Source organism: Pseudogymnoascus destructans, assembly GCF_001641265.1.
Source record: "Pseudogymnoascus destructans isolate 20631-21 unplaced genomic scaffold scaffold_24, whole genome shotgun sequence".
In the NCBI taxonomy this organism is placed as follows: Eukaryota; Fungi; Ascomycota; class Leotiomycetes; order Thelebolales; family Thelebolaceae; genus Pseudogymnoascus; species Pseudogymnoascus destructans.
Window position 1 is genome coordinate 478731 of NW_020167543.1, and position 21883 is coordinate 500613.

General features: G+C 49.9%; 3 protein-coding genes across 3 annotated transcripts; 1 reads left to right on the forward strand and 2 right to left on the reverse strand.

Annotated features, from left to right (window-relative positions):
- Positions 1 to 1270: 1270 nt before the first annotated feature.
- VC83_08378 (uncharacterized protein) lies at positions 1271 to 3232 on the reverse strand. Its single transcript, XM_024471930.1, has 5 exons — positions 3176 to 3232; positions 2477 to 3059; positions 2167 to 2424; positions 1572 to 2105; positions 1271 to 1513 (listed from the first exon to the last, which is right to left on the reverse strand). The coding sequence occupies exons 2-5, from the start codon at positions 2721 to 2723 to the stop codon at positions 1395 to 1397; spliced, it is 1158 nt and encodes a 385-aa protein (XP_024320667.1). The 5' UTR covers positions 2724 to 3059; positions 3176 to 3232; the 3' UTR covers positions 1271 to 1394.
- Positions 3233 to 4450: 1218 nt separating this feature from the next.
- On the forward strand, positions 4451 to 8487 carry VC83_08379 (uncharacterized protein). Its single transcript, XM_024471931.1, has one exon. The coding sequence runs from the start codon at positions 5567 to 5569 to the stop codon at positions 7715 to 7717; it is 2151 nt and encodes a 716-aa protein (XP_024320724.1). The 5' UTR covers positions 4451 to 5566; the 3' UTR covers positions 7718 to 8487.
- Positions 8488 to 20858: 12371 nt separating this feature from the next.
- Positions 20859 to 21446, reverse strand: VC83_08380 (uncharacterized protein; the record flags this gene model as incomplete). Its single annotated transcript, XM_024471932.1, has 2 exons — positions 20859 to 20978; positions 21129 to 21446. The coding sequence occupies 2 exons, from the start codon at positions 21444 to 21446 to the stop codon at positions 20859 to 20861; spliced, it is 438 nt and encodes a 145-aa protein (XP_024320792.1).
- Positions 21447 to 21883: the final 437 nt, after the last annotated feature.

Genomic DNA, 21883 nt, shown 5'->3' on the forward strand with positions numbered 1-21883 from the left:
AACTCAATACAGTATTTGTTATATACTAGTAACGTGTTACTTGAAGCCTTTGTGTCTGATCCCCTGCCTCCTCTGATAAGTAAACCTTTACGCAAGAAGTCAGCGTTACAATACCCTTCGAGCAGACAACGAAGCCCTTAGCAAACGCCGCAGGGCTAAAAAGGCTCGTGTCCGTGAAGGAGGTGCACTTATAGTAGAGGATGCACAGGCTATTATCGCACAGAAGGATGTGGATGAGCAGGTACGACGCGACGTACGTGCAGTTGGGGGTAGTCGCAAGGAGGGGCAACCGTCTAGGCGATGCTGTGGGATCTGTGGAAAAGCTGGTCATAATGCGCGAACTTGTCAAGAAGCTATAGATATGTCTAGTTCATCTGATTCCGCTTAGTTATAGTTAATTTAATATGTTATGGTTGATTTATTGATATTCAAAGTAGAATGCCAATGAAAAGTGTCCGAGGTACTGATATGTCCGACGTACTGATAAACCATGTTAGATCTTTTGCCCTATAAATAAATACTTTGTTTTGTTAATTAATTAGAATTAGAGTATATCCCAGTGTTCGGCGGATCGTATCCAGATCTGATCCTGAGCCCTCACGGGTAAGATTATGATCCGTCTAAGGTCTGACGGATAGATACGGGTTATATCCGGATCTTCAGGATAATCAGGGTTAGCACAAATAATCATAATAATCATGACTATTCAAATAGTCAAATATTACGTAAGCATGATTATTCATAATCATGAATATTCATGATTATGATTAACTAGGCGTTCGTTGAATTGGTTGCTCTATTTACATGGAAACCATTATTCAAACTGATGCTTCTCATAATATTAATTATTTGGAAAAATGAATTAAGTAACCCTGTTTTGAAAGTATATGAATAAAATGACCCTGCCCGCCCCACACCCCCACCCTGCTGACGCCCGCCCGTCTGATCGCCCATCCTTCCGTGAAATGTGTAGATAAAGCTCATCGACTCAGGCGATGAGCTTCAATTGTGAGCCCGCCGACAGCTTCTGCTATAATGCCCAGGCTCACGACAGGTGCTGCAATGTACCTGTTGCCGTCGTACGGCCATTTCCCCTTGCCCAATCCTAGCCCCTCGCGATGCCCGGTATTGGTAGTGTGTGGTGGATTACACACATTACTAGCGACAGTGACGTGTGGGTGGTGGCGGTGATGGTTGGTTGTCACAGGGTGTGGGGCGGGCAGGGTCATTTTATTCATATACTTTCAAAACAGGGTTACTTAATTCATTTTCCCTAATTATTTTTGTGTAATTATTTTGTTCTCATATTATTCTCCCAACTTCAGTCCCAGTAGATTATAATACCCACCAAGTAAACTCCAAACCTTATCCGATTAAATATACCTTCACCCCCTTTACTTGCTGGCTGTCAACTCAGCCCATAAGTTCTCCACATCACGGCCTATAACATCCATAATCTCATCCTCATCACGCTTTGTGACAAATGTAGCAGCCTTCTCGCGCTCAAGCTCGACTGTCTAAGCGTCAGTATAGTCACTACACACACACATACAAGGCTAATTTTGACTTACCATGGACATAAACTGCGGCCTTCTTGCCCGAGAACATGGCGTGGGGGATGTTTGTGGCGTTGTCAGAATTGGCGTCCCCGACACAGAAAACCCCTGGGACATCAGTCCTCATGCTTCCGGCGTTGACGTTAACCTTCTCGCCGTAGTACTTGACGCCTAGCGGTTTTCCAATGTAAGAGCGCTGGACGTATGAGAAGTTTGTGATTAATGCGGAGCGGTTGAGAGAGCAGCCGTCCGCAAAATGGACACGGAACTCATCGTACTCTTTACGCTCTGAGACATCCTGAACAATAGCACCATCCTGCAGCCTCTCAATGCTAGTGATGGTGCGGTTGTCGAGCTTGACACCGTATCCCTTGAGCTGTTGCTGCCATCCCGGGCGCCTCTCATCGAGCGTCTTTACGTTTGCTTCCGTAAAACTGCCATTGACGAACGCAATTAAATCGCTGTTTAATGTCGCAACTTCCAGGACACTTCCAAGCACATCGAGGATAGATCCAAGGATACCAAAGGGCTGGTCTCGATGTTCGTAGCCTAGTAAGTGGAAACAGTAAATTAGACTTGATATGCCATTGGGGTAATGAAGAGCACTTACCATCGCACCAGGGGCACCAAAAAATGCCGCGTGACCAAGCCTCCTTAATGCCCGGGGTTTCAGGGAGAATGTCTCGGAGGCCAGTTGCGAGGATGATTTTCCGGCTAGTGTAGGTCTGCCCCAAGTTGTCGGTAGTGAGGAAGGACGAGCCATTGTTCTGGGAGACGATTGAGATAGCGGTCGTGAACTTAATATGGGCAGTATCATATCTAGATATCTGCTCACGGGCTAACCCCCTGAATTGTTCCGGAGCAGTGCCTGTGCATTAAATTAGACTTGATACTCCACTAGGGCAATGAGGGGCACATACCATCGTTGCCAATAATATCGTGCATATGGCGAGTCTCGCCGTTTCTATATTCGCCTCCATCGAGGAGGAGCGCAGTCCTCCGCACACGAGAGACACCACTCAGAGCACTCAGGCCCGAAGCCCCCCCGCCAACAATCAACACATCGAAGTCAGTCTCGATAATGCCTGGTGCACGAGGCAAAACCGAAGCCTGGCTAACAGCCGAGCACAGAGCAAGAGCAACAGCAGCGACTTTGAGAATCCCCATTGTGAGACGGTGAGATGATATAAAGGCGGTGGTATGCAATAGACAGGGAAATCTTCAACTGCCCAAGAAGAGCTCCGCGACAAATGTCCCACGGGGCGGGCTTTATATGTACAGGTCCTGTGCCCATCTCTTGCCTCGTTGCCCAATGTGAGACAACAGCCTGTCTCTTGCGGTGGCCCACCTAGATCTTCATCTCCCGCTTGTGAGACTTGAGCCAATCGCTCATTTTAAAAGCGTCTCAACGCGGCCCATTGCCAATGATAAGGGCAAAAGATCTATATACCCTGCACCACCCCTGGAAAGATCTATATATCCAACGCTAACTATCAATAGATTCTGCCGCATTTAGTCAGCATCGCTGGCCCCATGCCTCACTGTAGCCAACCATGTTTCCCACCTATAGGTCCCACAGCGGAGGCCAAAAAAGGAAAGGTTCTAGAAGGAGGACCCACGGAGGAGAGTTGGGGGGGAGAGGGAGCTTCTGGTGTTGGGCGCTGCTCTACTTGTGGGGAGCAGGGCCACAATATGAGAAGCTGCTGGTGCCTGCATGAGTAGGGCGCTTTCACGAGTATGGTGGGAGCAAGGTCAGTGGAGCAGCGGTGTCAAATGGGACATCAGGGTCAATGGAGTCACGGAGGAAACCGAAGGCGGCAGCAGGGTATATAAATCTTTTATTAAAGCTCAGGGTATATGAATCTTTACAGGGGTGGTGTAGGGTATATAGATCTTTTGCCCCAATATTAAGGTGCTCAGCTTCATCATGCACAGTCGATCTGCGGTGTTTCCCGTCACTAATTGCCCCACAGTAGAGGACGCGAGCTTTAGGGGCTTGGACTGCTTGTGCTTCCCCAGGTAAGGTAGTGGCTTGAGAAAATACCCCCAATATCCGAGTAAAGGTATAACGTAATTATTGTATGGGGTAGTTGACAAAAAGTTTATTCTACTCTAGTTGACCTAGTTCTACGTGCCACACACTCCTACAATTCCAATTCTGAGTCGCTTGAATCGTTCTCTACCTCTTCCTCTTCAACTTCCTCTTCGACTTCTTCAATTGGTCGTTTGCATGGCCTTCTACGTGGTCTTTTCTCAGTTGGCTTCAACTCTGCCTCTCGGACAATTTTCAACACTTCCTCAGTACTGAATACAAATTTGCCTTACAACTTAATTCTCTTGCCAGTAGTTCTTTTCTTCCGTGTCTCAAGTATCTCCTTGTACTCTTTCACCTCCTTCCGAAGGATGCTAAGTTCAGCATTCTGACCTTCAACCAGCCTAGTCATTCTCTTGGCATAACGTCGAGTTGGTGAAGCAGGAGAGCCACTGGTTGCCATATTTAAATTAAATACTGAATTTGCAAGCCTTACTTCAGTTCCATCTAGAGGAGAACTTCGGAATATTGAGAGATCCAGAGTAGTAATATTAGTTTAGTTTTGAGGAGTGCGAGGTGGTTCAGTTGGTCGAAGTGGAAGGTTGGTTGGTGTTACTAACGTGACGTCATGGTTACGGGGCTAGTGTTGGAGAAAACGGACATCCCTGTGGATTACGGTGGGCTTTTACGCCCAAGATGACAGGTTTTCTCCGGGAGATTGTCTAGCTCCTTGGTTAGCTCACGAGCCAAGCAGTAACGTTGTGAGGTCCGCCGCAAGTCTGGACTATACCGCAACACTAAAAATGTGAATCCACACCCGTGCGCGCGTATAGCCATTTATTTACTCAACAACGTTGTGAGGCAATTTCATACTTAGCATTAGTCAGCACATCACGTGCTAGGAGAGGCCATTCTTATGGCCGGTCTTCGGGACACATAGAATCACAATATCATCATAATCGCCTCATGAATAACAGCCCCTTGCAATAATCGTGACAATTTGGGGGTCTTGCCCGAGACCAAGGCAGGCGCAAAAGTTACGAGGCAGAAGAGTTGAGCAGAATCGGCGCCAGAGAAGTGCAGTGTGAGGAACGGTGCAGTGTGCATCAGAAAGCAGTGAGAAACAGCAGTCACAGGGTCAGCAATCGCAGTGAGCGGTAGAAGATCAAGTCAAAAACGGTGCAGGAAGCAAGAACCAGCAAGGGAAAAGACATTGAGCCAGAGACAGAGCAGCGTTGCGGACTATGCATTCATGCACGCCAATTGTCCATCATTCACATATTGATTGCGAGGTGCCAACCAGTATGGCAAGTGCTCCAAGCAGTCAGGAGCGCTTACCTCAAGGCGTCCGAAAAGGGCAGAGTGAGCCAATTCGGAGAATGGTGATTGGTGGTTGGTACAAGCGAGCCAATCGAGACTTGAGAATTGTCAGCAGAACCAGACTGAGAAGGCACCACCTGATGTTGGAGCAGCCAACGGAAAAAGGAAGCGTGTTTACTCGAGAAGACTTAACAAGATCATCATCAGAGTCAGATGCAAGCTTTCAGAAGATAGGCAAACAAACCAAACGTTACGGCAAGTCTTCAGGAAGAAAAGTTACAAAACACAATCAAGCAGTCGAAAGAATCATTGAGTGCATGATTCCGAGAGTACTGCAAGTTGTCGAGAGAGGAATTCAACTGCTTGTGGCTAGTCTTCAGAGCCAGCAAGTAATTCAGTGCAAGTGTAGCAAGCGGCCAGAGACAAGAGAGTTTGTACCAGCCTCAGACATTAGAGCTCTCTCGGAGTCTGGCGAAAGCGACACAAGCACCTTAATGGACAGTGAACCAACGGCACCTCAAGTCCCAGTGCCAGAAACACCCATCAGTTTACACATTACCGAGAAAGATCCCCGTCTCCGGAGTCAGTTTCAGAGTTTAATCCTGAGCCGGAAATCAGTCAACTGTCATTCCCAGAAGCGTTTCCGGAATTCTTCAACATGTCCGCGTACCCAAGCGGAGGACCTGCCACAAGGGCACCAGGCGATCGTCAAGCTTTCCTTGAGGAAGCTCGAAGGATTAACAGACGAGACCTAACGGTGGAAAAGTTTACAAATGCCCCCGCCCAAGACATCCAGGCGTTTGTCGATTCCATCTCATGGAAGCATGGGATCACCAGAGCTGAGTGGGACAACATGTACACAGACAGCCAGAACGAGTTGGATGAGATGCTTCTGTTGTATCTATACCAGAAGCTGGACGGTGAGCCTGCGCGCTGGTGGGCAACATTGACGAAGGATGCCAAGATCAATTACAAGAAAGTCACGACCATGTTGGTGGCACGGTACGGCAAAGATGAGGCTCGTCAGAAGAAGAATTTGCGACACAGAGTAGCAAATGAGTTGAATGGCCTTCGTCAAGGAAATCGGAGTTTGGGCGAGTACATCGCATACGCCAAAGACTTGCATTTACGTGTCACTCCTGAGCAAGAAACCATTCTCATCGATAACTTCATTAACAACCTTGCTGACGAAGGATTCGCTGACATGCTCCGTGGCTGGTACTCCCAGGAGGAGATGGATTTCCTCCAAGTTATTGATATGGCTATCAATATGAAGGGTCCTCGATATGTCGAAACAAAGCCAGCACATGAGGATACGGCTGAAGACTCGCGCAATGCCAACCGATTGCTACGCAGCCTTGCGAGTGCAGTTGAAAGAAATGCCACAGGGTCTTCGAACTCTTATGGACAGTCTTCCTACGGCCAACCGTTTCAGAGATCCCCTTCCCGAGGAGGTCGCAATAGGTCCGCACCGCGTGGTGGATACCAGCCTCCCCAAACCGAGTATCAGGAGCACCAACCATATGGCCGTGTGCGTCAGCCCCAGCCAGAGTTTCCGCCCACTCAATTGTCTCAATCACAGTTTCAAGTTGTTCACTACGAAACACAAGGGCAGTCCACTGGAATGAATAATTCTGCTCGAGGAAATCACCAACCGAGAGGCGCCTCTTCCTCAGGTCGGAACCAGAATGCTTCGCACCATCCGCAGGGCCCAGAGCAATGGCCGCGATCTCGTCAAGGGGGATATCAAGGAGCACCACAGTCACAGCCACAGTCAAATACCAAGTCTTCAATTCAGTGTTTCAATTGTGCTAGGTACGGCCATTATTCCACTGATTGTACATATGCTCGTGCCACGTTTGAGGAACGGCAATCTGCAAGAGATCAAGCATCCACCGCGCGCCCAGCTCCAACTCCGGGCAGCTCTGACGGATACCGCGCAAACAATATGCAGCCAAGACCTATGGATGCTCCCCCATACGGAGGTCGAACAGCTGGAAACGTCGCCCCAGTATCCGCCCTTACATGGGAGGATTATGACACCCGCAATGTCAACGGGGTATCTCTCATGGGCAATCGGTGGGATGATCGTGATTATGACCCAAGCTGGTATGGCCAAGAAAGTGACTTCTCTGGGCCCGGACAGCTGTCGTTTTCAGGAAGTGTGCATGTGTTTCGCGAATCAGAGAATCAACATGAGGCGAATGCTGCCCCTGCCGAAGTTGCTATGGCAGAAAAGCGCAAGGCCCCGCGCGCTCCTCATGATGCCCGACGTCCTGAATCTGCGCAAGTTCCTCTTGTGCCAGGCGTTCAATGGAAGCCCCGATCTAAGAAAGGAACAGGAATCGAAACTCTTGTAGGTGCTCGACCAATCCGGGCGATTGGTGAAGAACCACCGTACAATGTGTGGAAGGATCTCCACGAGCGCAGGCCACAACCCGATATATCATACCCCCAGCTCATAAATGTGTCCTCAACGATTCGTGCTCAGATCGCATATGGCACGACCATGCAACAGTTGAAGAGCAGTCACAGACACAACGAGGGGACGGTCGGCCACCACCTCCAACTGTGTCTGATGAAGTGGATGGTCTCGAGAGACCTCTCGCGAAGATGCGTGCGCGTCGCATCCAAGATGGTGTTCTTGTGCACAGTGCGAGTGAAATCAAGGCGCGCGATCAACCTCGCCAGAATGCCAACTGGTTGCGATTTGATCAAGGACCTCCTCCTCCATGTTTTTATACAGCCTGCCGAGTCCGTTCCATTGAACAAGACAACGAAGACTTCGAAATTTCACAAGTGTTGTTAGATGGCGGATCTTCCATTGAACTTATCAACGCCAAAGTTGCAGAGCAGCTAGATTCACCATGGCATCAGGACACCACGGGTTTGCGCATGCGAACAGCAGATGGAGCTGTACATGCATTAACGCAATACGTTTTACTTCCTGTTAAGGTTGCTGGCATTGAATGGATTCTCAAATTCTTCATTGTTTATGGCACCACGAGTTACAACATGCTCCTCGGCAGAGGCTGGCTTCACCAAGTAGGAGCCATAGGTGACTATTCCACCAACGACTACTACATTTTTGACTCTGCCAAACGCCCCCGCAAAGTTCCTAAAGTTGTCGACGTTCAACTGCCAGTGTCACTTCGAGTTCACCTTGATGATCAACACTTGGGTCATTACCGAAACTCGGGAGGAGAACCTGAACACTCGCTCAAGTACCCACTAGATGCTTCCATTCCTCTCGAAGCATTCACCACGGCGCCAACCCTTCTACAACCTGCTTCACTTGACAGTGATGATGAGGACGACGATGCACGGATGACAGAACTCGCAGAACGATTTGCGAAAACTGCATTGTTAGAATCCACTCATCCTGAGTACGAACAGGAAGATCCGCGCATTGCACAATTTCTCGCTGCGCTCAAGCAGTCGGGAAATGGGGACGGGGACAGGTACCCGGAGAACCTGGTTCCCATCTAAAACACATCCGGAATGGGCATAATATGGGCCATGGTGATGGATGTGCGCGCATGTCGCGATGCCGGGACCGAGCGGGGGAAGTGGGGGAGATCAGGGGTGAAGATGGGGAAGGATTTTCGGAGGTATGGCCAGTGGATAAGAAGGGCGTGAAATTACATCGTCGGTGAGTGCAAGCTCGTATGAGTGCTGGAGAACATTTTCATCGCCAGACATTGCAGGCTTACCAACGAGAGGAAGAGCAGCTTCAGGACCCTCATACACAGTGTAAGGATGCCTCCGTACCTAGATACTCGAAGAACCTGTCTCAGAACTGTTACGGTCACTACAAGCATGGAATCCGACTCGGTGGGGTTTCGAACCAGTAGAGGATCATATAGCGAGTTACACTATAGTGGGGGACGGTAAGTGTATAGGGTTCAGGGCCGATGTAGACCTGTTGCGGTGGAAGGTTCAGGGCTAGGGCTGGGATAACTGAGTCGGGCCCGTTTCGGGAGTTAAGGAAACAGACTCAACGGGGTTCCCCCTTCATCTTTTTTGTATCCTTCGTAGTAGACCTATAGGATAGCATCCGTTTAGCCTCCGACTCGCACTCTCATATGCTATTACTGTGAGCTGGGTGCCCTGTGTCCTTACATTATACAAAAAAGATCACGCCTGCCGGGGACGGCCGTACTTAAATAATATCCCACAACGGAACGACTCAGGAGAACTACTGTTGCACCATCGACTGCGACTCGGTGATGTTTCGGAGTAGAGACCTGACGACTTCAAATAGCCGTGATTCCAGAGATCTCACGGACAGCCAGTGGATCAGGGTTTGATTCTTCAGAACAAGCTGGTAAAGTCGCCGACGCGTTGGCGCCAAATAGGATACGAGATCCTTAAGAACCCCCTCATAGCACAGAGGAAATTGTGGACAAGAGCGTTGATAGCTACGAGCTACCGGAAGTCAAGCTCTTTCGTAATGGTACTGATACACACCTGAGGCAATATGTCAAGAAAGCCGACATCAAACATACCCCAAGACAACGACGGTCAACTGCCCAGAATGACTACCAGACAAACCACCGCTGCAGCTACGACGTCTGTGCCATCCGAAGACATCCCGAATCGAATGGCCCACCTAGAAGCACAGATACAGGAGGTCAAGGATCTACTAGTTATCCTGTCGGCATCCCAGACCAGAATCCCGTCCACACCGCCGGTGGACGGCCCCATACCCACAGTCGAAGTTACGGAGCAACGAACGCCTCGTACACGAAACACACCCGAGACGGTTCAATTGCCGCCTCTTCGGAACACTCGTTCTCCCTCGATTCCAGGGTCATCACGAATGCACACCGAGAACCCTCCGAATCGCTATAAGAAATCAACCATCTCTGAAAAAATCCTTCCTCTCAGCGATGGGGTAGAACATACCTTCTTACAATGGAGCGCTTCGATTCGGGACCGACTCGTAGTTAATGAGGATCACTATCTTACTGACGTCTCGAGAAGAGCGTTGATATGGGGAACTACGACCGGCCTGGCGAAGACCTACCTAGAGCCCCAATACCTGTCCGCTACGCATGGGTTCCGCAGTGCTGACGAGATGATGGATCTACTAGGTTCATACTACCTCACAGGCAACGAGACGGAACAGGCCAGGAACCTCTTCGACGACCTGCAAATGGGAGAGAAAGGGCATGCTAGCGAAACCTTCCCAGAGTTCAAGGCTCGTTTCCAAAGTGCAGCTATCACAGGACAAGTCTCCGAGTCGGAATGGTTTCGGTACATGTGGAACAAGTTGACTCCTCAATTCCGCAGCCGCGTTGCGATCATCAAAAACCAATGGAAGGGAGAATACCAGACCATGGTACGAGAACTTACCGCCTTCGACCAGGAACGGCGCCGGAACAACGAATTGAATCCGCTACCCGCTCTCGCAAGGACGTCCACACGTACCACGGATACGGCAAAGGCGTCATCAGCGTCGAAGCCGACTCGAGCCACATCCACTCTGTTCACCCGAACTGCGTTCCTCCCCAAGCCAGCCATACCGGAACGTCCGAGAACTGCAGTCCCTGCGCCCTCAGGAAACTGTTTCAAGTGTGGCAAACCCGGCCATTTCCAGGACAAATGCCCCCTTAACGCTACTATCAAGGAAATGGACCGTAACGGCCCCGAGGCAGCAGAACAATGGGAAGAAGCCGTGGAACTTCAATCGGATGCGTCCCTCGAGGAAAACGACGAGGCCTAGGAGAAGGCTCCTTCCTAGGTCTACGCAAATGTGACCTGCGAGGACTAGACTTACGAGAACTCCTGGGAGGCACCCAGTTCTTAGTCGACACGACCCTGAGTATGAATGGACTCGGTGTGCAAACAAAGTCCCTAGCAGACACAGGAGCAAACAGCTACCTCGTCATTAACAAGCCTTTCGCAATATGACTGTCGAAAGCGCTTCAGAGCCCTATACGGAAACTACCCTACTCTGTACCCATACGTGGATTTCAGCGCAAAATCCAAGGCCATGTATCGGAGTATATTCGGTTACACTTAACAGTCGAAGGACGCTGAATATATAACTGCCCCTTTGTACTCCTGGACCTCGGAGCACAAGATGTGATAATTGGGAAGAAGCTTTTCAGCCGCTTCCGAATACTACTCGACTCTGCAAAGAGCCGGTTAGTATGGCCAAAGGAGTACCCGCCGACTCCTAGCTGGAGCAAGGAGATCACCTTGCCCTACCACTCACGCGAAACGTCCATTAAACATCCTGCATACCACTCGGATGCGAATCGCCGGGATTTCGCAATCCACCGCGAAGACAGACGCCGCGCAGGCGGACGTTCAATGGAAATGAAAGTGATAACTTCCGACTACGAAGAGATCACCGATACGCCATCGAACCCACCACGAAACCAGGAGGTTTCTCCCCCACTGCAGAAAACCCTAATACATAGGTTTACGCCCATGCATATATGCGAAATCAGTGCAAATGCTTTCCACCACGAGATGATGCGAAACGACTCCGAGTTTTTTCAAACTAGCATCTATGAAATCGATCAGATCATTCATGAAAAGGAGTTGGTAGAGGACGAAGAAACGCTCCGCCTCATCCAGCAGAAGCTTCCGCATATGCACCGGAGGTACACCGATGTCTTTTCGAAGTTGGAATCGGATTGAATCCCCCCCCACCGCATATATGACCACAAGTTACAGCTCGAAGCCCCTTTACCAAATGCTTTCTCCCCGTTATATCGACAGGGCACTGAAGAGCTTAAGGCTACCAAGCAATACCTGCTGGAAAACCTGGAAAAGGGATTCATCGTCAACAGCAACAGCCCCTTTGCATCCCCTATCCTATTCGTAAAGAAATCGGATGGCAAATTAAGATTTTGCATTGATTACCGGAAGTTAAATGGTCTCACCCGGAACAATCCCTACCCCATCCCGCGTATCGATGAACTACTAGGACGGGTGTCAAAAGCAAAAATCTTCACGAAGCTAGATATCAGACAAGCCTTCCATCGTATACGGATGCACCCCGACTCAGAAGAGTACACGACCTTTCGGACTCGCTATGGATCCTATAAGTGCAAAGTGCTGCCATTTGGACTGACGAACGGTCCCGCAACCTATCAGCGGTATATGAATGACGTCCTGATGCAATACTTAGACGACTTCTGTACCGCGTACTTAGACGACATCCTAATCTATTCAGAGGACCCTACGGAACACATAGACCATGTGCATAAGGTCCTACAGCGTCTCCGAGAAGCTGGACTCCAAGCTGATTTGAACAAATGCGAGTTCAATGTCACCGGGACAAAATACTTGGGTTATGTTCTCACTACCTCCGGTGTCGAAGCGGACCCTGACAAAATCGAACCCCTTCGTAACTGGATCCGACCGACCACTGTTACGGGTGTGAAGTCCTACCTAGGATTCTGTGGCTTCTATAGACAATTCATTCGTAATTTCAGCAAAATAGCAAAGCCCCTCACCACCATCACTAGTCCCTCGGAGCCGTTCCGGTGGACAGACGAATGTGAGGATGCGTTCGAGGAATTGCGACAACAACTTTTAGCGGTACAGGCACTTCACCACTTCAACCCCGAATTGCCTACGAAGCTGGAGACCGACTCCTCTGATGGAGTGGTAGCTGGTGTCCTGTCTCAAGAACACCCTGACAAGTGATGGTACCCAGTAAGCTTCTACAGTCATGTCCTATCCGGACATGAGATCAACTGGGAGATCCACGACAAGGAACTATTCGCAATCGTGAAAGCCTTTGGAAAATGGAGGCCCGAGTTGGCTTCGGTACGCCACCGAGTTGACGTCTACACTGATCACCGTTCGTTGGAATATTTCATGTCTACCAAGATTCTCACAGCGAAACAGGTTCGGTGGATGGAGCTACTCTCCGACTTCAATTTCTGCATCACGTACACCGCAGGCAAGAATAATCAGAAGGCTGATATTCTGAGCCGAAGAGACCAAGACCTGGTAACGCAGCAGAAAGTCAAACTTGATAGTAGGGCGAGGGTATTGTTAGGTCCAAGCCGCCTACACCCCCGAATCAGCACCGAACTCGCCGAGAGCTACATAGCATCCATTAATTCGATGGACACCGCCAAGCCCCAGGTGCCCTTCAATTTAATAGAAGCGCTATGTGCGGACAATCGGAAGTCATTCACTGAGACTCGCGCGAAACAACCCCTACCGGACGGATTCGCGATGAACGACCAGCTCCTCCTATACAAAGGCCGCCTATGTGTGAATCGCCACACTGACCTATGTACGAAACTGATCCGGGAAGCGCACGATCAAGTGTCGTCAGCACACCCAAGTGGCAGGAAAACCTACCAATTGCTCGCCCCAAAGTATCATTGGGTCGGGATGGAAGCGGACTGTTTGCGGTATGTACGAAACTGCGTGAAATGCCGGCTTTCTCACACCAATGTCACTAAGCAACAAGGATTTCTACACCCACTACCCGTACCCGAGTACCCTATGCAACACCTCACCATGGACTTCAAGGAGTTCCCAAGGGACAAGCATGGATACGATAGCATCTTAGTGTTTATGGACCGACTCGGAAAGAGTTCAGTGACAATACCTTGCTACAAGACCATAACTGCCCGCCAGATGGCGCAATTGTTTATCGAATGGATATACCGATTCGGACACACTCCGGAGTCGATTGTAAGCGACCGCGGACCCCAATTCGTATCATCCTTTTGGCAAGAGTTCTGTCGAATTATCGGCGTTAAGGTTAAGCTGTCAACGGCCTATCATACAGACCGACGGGCAGACGGAAATCATGAACCGATACATCGATCAGAGACTGAGGCCCTTCGTATCCTATTATCAGGATAACTGGAGTGAGCTCATCCCCATAATGGACCGCGTGCAAATGACACTCCCCCACGCATCCATTGGCATGACCCCCTACCGACTCAAGTATGGAACCGATCCGCGTACGAGTTGGGATTGGAACACTCTGAAAAGCACCAACCCCTGGGAGACCCTAAACCGAGAGGAAGCCAAGGCGGTGGCAGACCGAATGCATACCGCATGGGTCCACGCAAAGGAAAACATGGCAAAGGCACAAGAGGAAATGTCTAAGCACGCGAATCGACGCTGAAGGGCCATCGACTGGGACGTAGGAGATAGAGTGTACCTATCGACCAAAAATTTGAAAAACTCTCGTCCTAGCCGCAAGCTGGGCCAACAATGGGTCGGACCATATACGGTGGTGGAACGGATTGGGCACGCATTTCGATTGGAACTACCTAGCGGTTCTCAAATACACAATGTGTTCTCACCAGACGTACTTATGAAGGATCCGAACAATCCCCTACCTGGTCAGGATCCGCCTGAGCCTAGCAGCGAAGTGATAGATGGCGTAGAGGAATGGGAAGTGGAAAAGATCCTCGCCGTAAGGGTCCACTGGAAGCAACTACAATACCGGGTTAGTTGGGTCGGATACGATCCGGACCCGGAGTGGTACCCAGCGTCAAACTTCATGAACTCTCCCCAGAAACTCAGAGAGTTTCATACGGAATACCCAGACTTACTAGGTCCACCTCACGAACTACTAGGAGGTGTTACGGCAGGGGAGATGGGAAAGGAACAAAACTACGATCACGGAGGGAAAGACAAAGCGGAAGAAACAGAGTCATTGCTGTCTGCGACTCTAACTAAATATACCCTCCGAGCCAGGGCGCACTCACCACCGTAACCCTTGCGGGAGCCACCCTTCCCAAACGTCTCACCGGCGTCGCAACAAGCGGCTACCACCATGAGAGACGAAGGGTCGAAGTGACCCCACGCGAAGGGCCAGGCCCGAGTCCCCTCCGACACAAGGTCTTCCCCCACCTAGGCCCCGTAGGCCGCCCCAACTTCCCCATCCTCCCCCTCCCTCCTTCCATCACCCCGAGTCGGAGCGACCACGGGAGCGGCAGCGGTGGGCAGTTTGCTCACAGCAGCCACCAACTCCCCCAAGAGAGCAGGAACGCTCTCCTGTTCCGTCCGAAGACGGCGCAGCGACGACTGAATTTGCTGCCCAGAGTCAGCATCGAAACCATACTGAGTCACAAGGGGAAGGGGGGATACTCACGGCCAGCCCCAACTCGAGGGCAGCCCGAGTGGTGCGTGCCTCCTCGTAGAGGTCACGCTCCGCCTCAGAGCGGAACTTTGGCACGCTCTGGGCGGCCAGGAGGGCCACCCGATTGGCCTCGGTGGCGGCGGCGACGACTTCGGCGGGGATGAGGGGGGTGGCCTCTTCGGCGGCCAGGAGGGTCGCAAACTCTTCCCCGAGGAACCAGGGCAGCTTCCACCAAGGTCAGCAACGGCCAACCAAACCAAACACCGAACCCCAGAAGAAAACCTACCGGGACGCAAGGCGAGTGCTGCGCGGTGCAGTACCCACACTTCGAACTGGTCGAGGACCAGATGCAGTCGTGGGACTGGATCCCACGGGCTTTGGCCTGAAGGCAGCGCAAACAGAGCACACGGAAGGCAACCGTAAGGGCCCCGGAGGGGGTCGGAACCGGCATCTTCGATTCTTTGGATTTGAATGGAATCTGCGATTCCGTTAGCCAAGCCCAAGTTATCACCAGCGCGCCAACGCGCTCCCATCACCTACTCGTTCGTTCAGATTGTGGATATCCTATACAATCAGTTAGTAGACGATCAAGAAACGGACGGGGAGTGGCCACTTACTGGTCTCGGAGGTCAGTTTGTGGGCGTTGTTGTTGTGAAGCAATAAAAAACGAGAAAGTGGGCGAAGCTCTGAACTCAGATTTGGCTTACAACAATGACACCCGAATCGGGTTAGCGCAGCTACCCTCCTTGCGCGATGGGGAACTTTCAACGCGTACCTGTAGCGGATACCTCCCAGTGCTCATTCGGACCATCACCACTAAGCTAGAGATTGAACAAAGAAAACAAAAAGTAGTCGCATAGCAGATGGAGCTGATACGGTAGTACTGCTCCAGGATTATTTTTTTCCATCTCCCAGCACATCAGACCAATGCGGTTGTCACTAATGCGGCCATGCGCGCAAACCCTGCGACAAAGAACGCCCAAGTCACTGATGCTACCCAGATGGGTTCCGGACCATAGGCGGGCGGCGTGCTTTGCGGACAAAGCACTCTCTTACGACGGGGGGTAGAGTAAGTATGCCTCCGTACCTAGATACTCGAAGAACCTGTCTCAGAACTGTTACGGTCACTACAAGCATGGAATCCGACTCGGTGGGGTTTCGAACCAGTAGAGGATCATATAGCGAGTTACACTATAGTGGGGGACGGTAAGTGTATAGGGTTAAGGGCCGATGTAGACCTGTTGCGGTGGAAGGTTCAGGGCTAGGGTTGGGATAACCGAGTCGGGCCCGTTTCGGGAGTTAAGGAAACAGACTCAACGGGGTTCCCCCTTCATCTTTTTTGTATCCTTCGTAGTAGACCTATAGGATAGCATCCGTTTAGCCTCCGACTCGCACTCTCATATGCTATTACTGTGAGCTGGGTGTCCTGTGTCCTTACACACAGGGCGGGTATTTTTATAGCAACGCAGAAAAGAATCAAAGCATGCATGCTGTCTCCGCTGCGGGGAAAGCGTCAGCAACTCAAATCAAACCTGAGAAAACAAGGTGGCGACCAGCGATTGCACATACTGCAGGAGTACCTGTGCATGCACACCAGGTATCATTACTTGAGCGGCGACATGGAATGTTGGGACCGCGAGCTGAAGTGGCGAAACATATTTTGTATCATGCCCTTGCGGGTGAGGCCACGGCGTTGATACCTTGGGCCCCTGAAAAAGAGGTCCAAGAGGAGGATCCCCACGATAGTTCTCAGAACCAGAAATGTGGAATTTCCCAGCCTCTTAATTTGGAAAAGCCGAGCAGTTATCAGGAAAGAAGTTCAAACTCCAAGGATCAATCGTGTCATGCAGCACAAAAGATCCCTGTCACGGAAGCCAAAGAGCAAGCGGCATTCGCTCATGAAGACAAGTACTCTTTTCCAACTACAGAAAGGCCGGCACAGTACCATCGAAGACTAGCCGTAGTGTCGACGGCTGAGTTGTTAGCATGGGTTGAACAAAACACACAGTTGTTTGGGGATCTTGTGTCATCTCCAGCCGACAAGCAGCTTCTTGGACAGGTGCTGTATACCTGGCGTGACTTATTTGTGACAGATGTCCGCGACTTGCCAAAAACCACACTCGTGGTACATCGCATCCCAACACACGCTCACATCCAGCCAAGGAAAGCAAATTTGAAAATCTACTCAGACGCTGAAATTCGTTGGCAGAAATCAGAATTTCCGAAACTCCTTGAAGCAGGCATAATACAGCCTTGTGAGTCGCCGTGGGCGGCACGTTGCCGCTTTGTGCAGAAATCTTCTGGGACGTTGCGCATGACGCAAAATTTCATACCGCTCAATGCCGCAACCATTAAGTCGAACTACCCTGCTAGGAGAATTGAGCCGCTGTTGAGAATGATGAGCCAAAGTTTCTTGAAATTCATGTTCACGGCAGATGGGAGTAACGGCTATTGGGCTGTACCAATAGCGCGCGTAGATCAGTACAAGACTGGTTTTGTCTCCAGTCTGGGGCAATTCTGCTATAGACGCATGGGGCAGGGCTTGACAGGATCTCCTGGCACCTACTCCCGTCTCAAGGACATTCTCACTGGCCCAGTCCCAGCTCCTGATGCAGAACCAGCGTTGTCCGATGCCATGCCAGGTGTTGCGGCCTTTTCCCACTTCGTCGACGACGATGGAGGGGGAGCCGATACATTGGAGCACCGGGCAACATTCTTACATGAGCATTATCTGCCGCGCCTTGCCTGGGGCCGTATTAGGTTGAACCCGCAGAAGGCAGTTTTTGGGAGTAGCAATATCAAGATCTTGGGACATGCTCGCACACCAGACGGTCTTCGGCCGTCCGCTGCGAAAGTTGATGCATTCAAACATTGGCCAGAACCAACAGAGCCACGAGAGTTGGAGAGATTCCTCGCAACGTTGCCATTTCTAAAGGTCTATGTCCCTGGGCGAGCTGATTTGTCGAAGCGCCTTAAATCCGCGATTGTGACAGAGCCCGCCCACACAGGCCCTACACTTACAGTGTGATTTCTGCCGCATGAACCATGTCTACACCATTAAAGACAAGAGGCAAGGCACAGTCCTACAAACAATTAAGGACTTTGTAAGCTACGTATGGAGACGATGGGGTTATAAGGTAAAGATCTTCTTCCTTGATGGTGAGAGATCACTTGGAGATGAATGGGATGCATGGATTGCAGATGAAGGATACGAAGTGCAGCTTACACCCCCGTACACTGCCGAACCAAATGGTGGAATCGAACGTTCAGGCCGTACGATAATCACATGCTCATGAGCTTTAAAGGAAGCAGAGGCAACCTACCACAAGGAATTTGGCCTGAAATATTTCGGACTGCAGGTTACCTTATAAACCGGTCTCCATCATCTGTCATTAATGATGAGACTCCGTACGGACTTCTACTCCAGTCCCTACCCTCGCAGCTTCAAAAGCCAGAGCTTACTAAGCCCTTACTCTCTCATATCCGCGCCTATGGATGTAGAGCCTACGCACTCCTCCTTAAGCAACCAAAGCTAAAGAGGATAGAGAGGAATGCCCAAATAGGCTATCTTATTGGCTACAACTCTACAAACATCTTTAGAATATGGGTTCCAAATCTTAAGAGGGTTATAGTAACCAGGGACGTTACTTTTGACGAAACAAAGGTGTATGATCCATCGTACGAAGCTACAGTTGTAGAATTGGAGCTCCAAAAGACAGTCCAGGTCATTGAACTTCCTGACCTTTTAGAAAAGGAAGGAGAGGAATATGAAGAGGAGCGCGCAGCTCTACAACCTCTACAAGAAATATCAACTCTGTACGAGGCGGAAACAACAGATACAGCTCTTCAACAAGAGGAAGCAGTAGAGGTAGAACCTCAAAAGGAGATAGAGGTCCAACATGAAGAGCCTCAACTCCAGACACCTGAAATGACACCAGAGCGTTCAGAAGACAGCATACGGAGACACGACGTCTACCTTGCAACCATTGCACACCCAGAAGCAAGGATAAGCCAGCACAAGCTTTCATCGTTGGTACAGAGTTCCAGAAACGTAAGATACATCGTACGGAGCTCCCTGCTGCTCTGAAGTATTGGAACCAGCTTCAAAACCACCCTCATAGGCTTGGTTTCAAAGCTGCAGTGGAAAAGGAAATAACAGACCTTCGGAAGCAAGACACCTTTAAATCAATGCCAGACAGCAGTGTACGGAGTTTTGTCATTCCACTAATGTGGGTATTTACCTACAAATTTGATGATAATGGCTACCTTGTCAAATACAAGGCTAGACTTGTTGTAAGAGGGGACCTACAGCGTTACTCAATCCATGATGAGACGTACGCAGCTACCCTTGCTTCAAAGACCTTCTGAGTCCTCATGGCTATTACAGCCTACTTCAATTTGGATACAGAGCAATTAGATGCAATAAATGCCTTTACAAACAGCCGCATTGATGAGGAGGTCTACGTACGATGTGCTGACGGTTATGAGGAGCAAGGACAATGCTGGAAACTCAACAGGGCCTTATATGGACTCCGACGGTCACCACTCCTATGGTTCCGTGACTTTTCAGATACACTGAAGAAGCTAGGCCTCGTACAGGTCCCAGAAGCCCAGTGTCTATTCGTCTCATCTACAATCATTGTGTTTTTTATGTAGATGATATCTGCATTCTAAGCCATCCCTACCATAAGGCAGAAGCAACAGAGTTCCGTACGAAACTTATGGAAGCCTATGAATTCCGTGAAATAGGAGAACTTGAATGGTTCTTAGGAATAAGAATTATAAGAGACCGGACAGAGAGATCACTCTGGCTATGCCAGGACTCATACATCGACAAAATAATGACTACGTACGGAGTAACGCCATTGTCGAAAACAGTTAAGGTTCCAATGGTCAATGACAATCTCACTCCATACGATGGGCAAGCAGACAAACAGCAAATCCACCTATATCAACAGAAAGTAGGATCTACCAACTACGCTGCAGTGGTTACAAGACCAGATATATCCCGTACAGTGCAGAAACTATCCGAATACCTTGTTAACCCAGGACCAGACCACATGGCAGCAGTCGATCGACTTATACTCTATCTAAAGGAGACAAAACATCTAGCCCTCCAGTACGGACCAAAGATCAATACACCACGCTTTCAATGCTCTAGTGATGCTTCGTACGCAGATTGCGAAGCTACAAGAAAGAGTACAGAAGGGTATCTCTTCACACTCTTTGGAGGAGCAATTGACTGGCACTGTACGAAGCAGAAAACTGTATCAACCTCAACTACAGAAGCTGAGCTTCTAGCTCTATCACATAGTGCAAAACAGCTCTATTGGTGGCAGCGATTTTTCTCAACTATCAAACTTGATCTTAATGAGAAGTTCACCCTACAATGTGACAATATGCAGACCATACGGCTCTTACTCAAAGAGTCCCTGAAGCTAGTTACGAAACTCAAGCATATTCATATTCACTCCCACTGGCTAAGACAGGAGGTAGAGAGACGCAATCTCGATATCAAGTGGATAGCTACGTACGAGATGCCAGCAGATGGGTTTACAAAAGCCCTACCATGCCAAAGACACGAGGAGTTTATTAACCATTTAAACCTTGTGGACATAAAGCACCTCCTTTAGGAGTGCTTACTTAAGAGCACAACTCCGTACAAAGCCGGGGATTTCCCCGACTTTTACCATATAAAAACAGGAGAATCCCTGACTTTTCATACATTTACACTTACGTACGGAGCTGTCACAAGAATGGCACAAGAATCACCAAGAAATCCATTGCCATTTCTGTCAATCTATACAAGAAAGCCACCACAAAACAAGAAAAACCCAAGAACCACAAGTCCGTACATCCAAATCCCTACTTAAACAGCATTCCTACCACCATTTTGCGCAGCCTCAAGCGCCAACTTCCGCGCATGGGCCCGAGTCCCAAGTGTCATCCTTCGGAGGAGGGGTGGGCTCCCGATCATCTTGGGAGGAATCTATAAGCGTTAGCTTGTCATAAGAACGCTAAAAGGTACATAAGTCAACAGGGAAGGGAGTACTCATGAAGAGAGCAGGCTGCGGCCTGATGTTTTCATGACACAGGAAGCACAGGCACCACCCTGCACATTCCCAAAGGATATGCATACTGTAAAGAAGGGAATCTGCCGAGATCCCTCTTCTCCGTACGCAGCATCACACTGCTCACAACCCATGGATCTCACCTGGGAGACCCGAGCGACATTCTCTCCCGCTGCCTGGATGTAGAACCCTGCAATTTCTTGCGGGTGTTCAAGGCGAACATTTCCAGGAGTCCTGTACAGGACAGTCATGTACACCCGAGGTGCCAACATAGGCAGAGGACGGGGCAGGGACTCCCGGGCAGCAGGAGGAAGGTAAATGTGGATGTTGGCATCCACAAAGACCTTGCTTAGGTCTTCCACAAAGACCTGTCCAACAGCAGGCATCTTGTCTCGTACGGACTTGCTGATGAGAAGAGAGAAGTATGGTGGGGTGTGGGGAGTTGTAGGATAGGAGATGCAGGGCAGGCAGGGGCAGAAGGCAGAAGGCAGCCAGGCAGTCCAAGGCATAGATGACCGATATGGAAGAAAGATGGAAGATCCGAACTGAAGTGGCCAACTTGTTTTTCGATCGGAAATGAGTCAGCGGGCGTAGATGTGAATCATCAGGCGTACTTGACACCTTTTTTCCCAAGTTTCTCTCACTACAATTTGAGGCTCGTACGGGGATACGTGGGGGGGTGTTGAGTAATATGTGTGTGTATTCCTGTCTATCTATTGCTGCCTGAAATTGCGGGGAAGTGGTGCTGAGATCATGTGACATATTACAACACACCTCCCCATGTATCCCAGTACCGCATACTAAGTAGGAAGGCTCGCAGGCA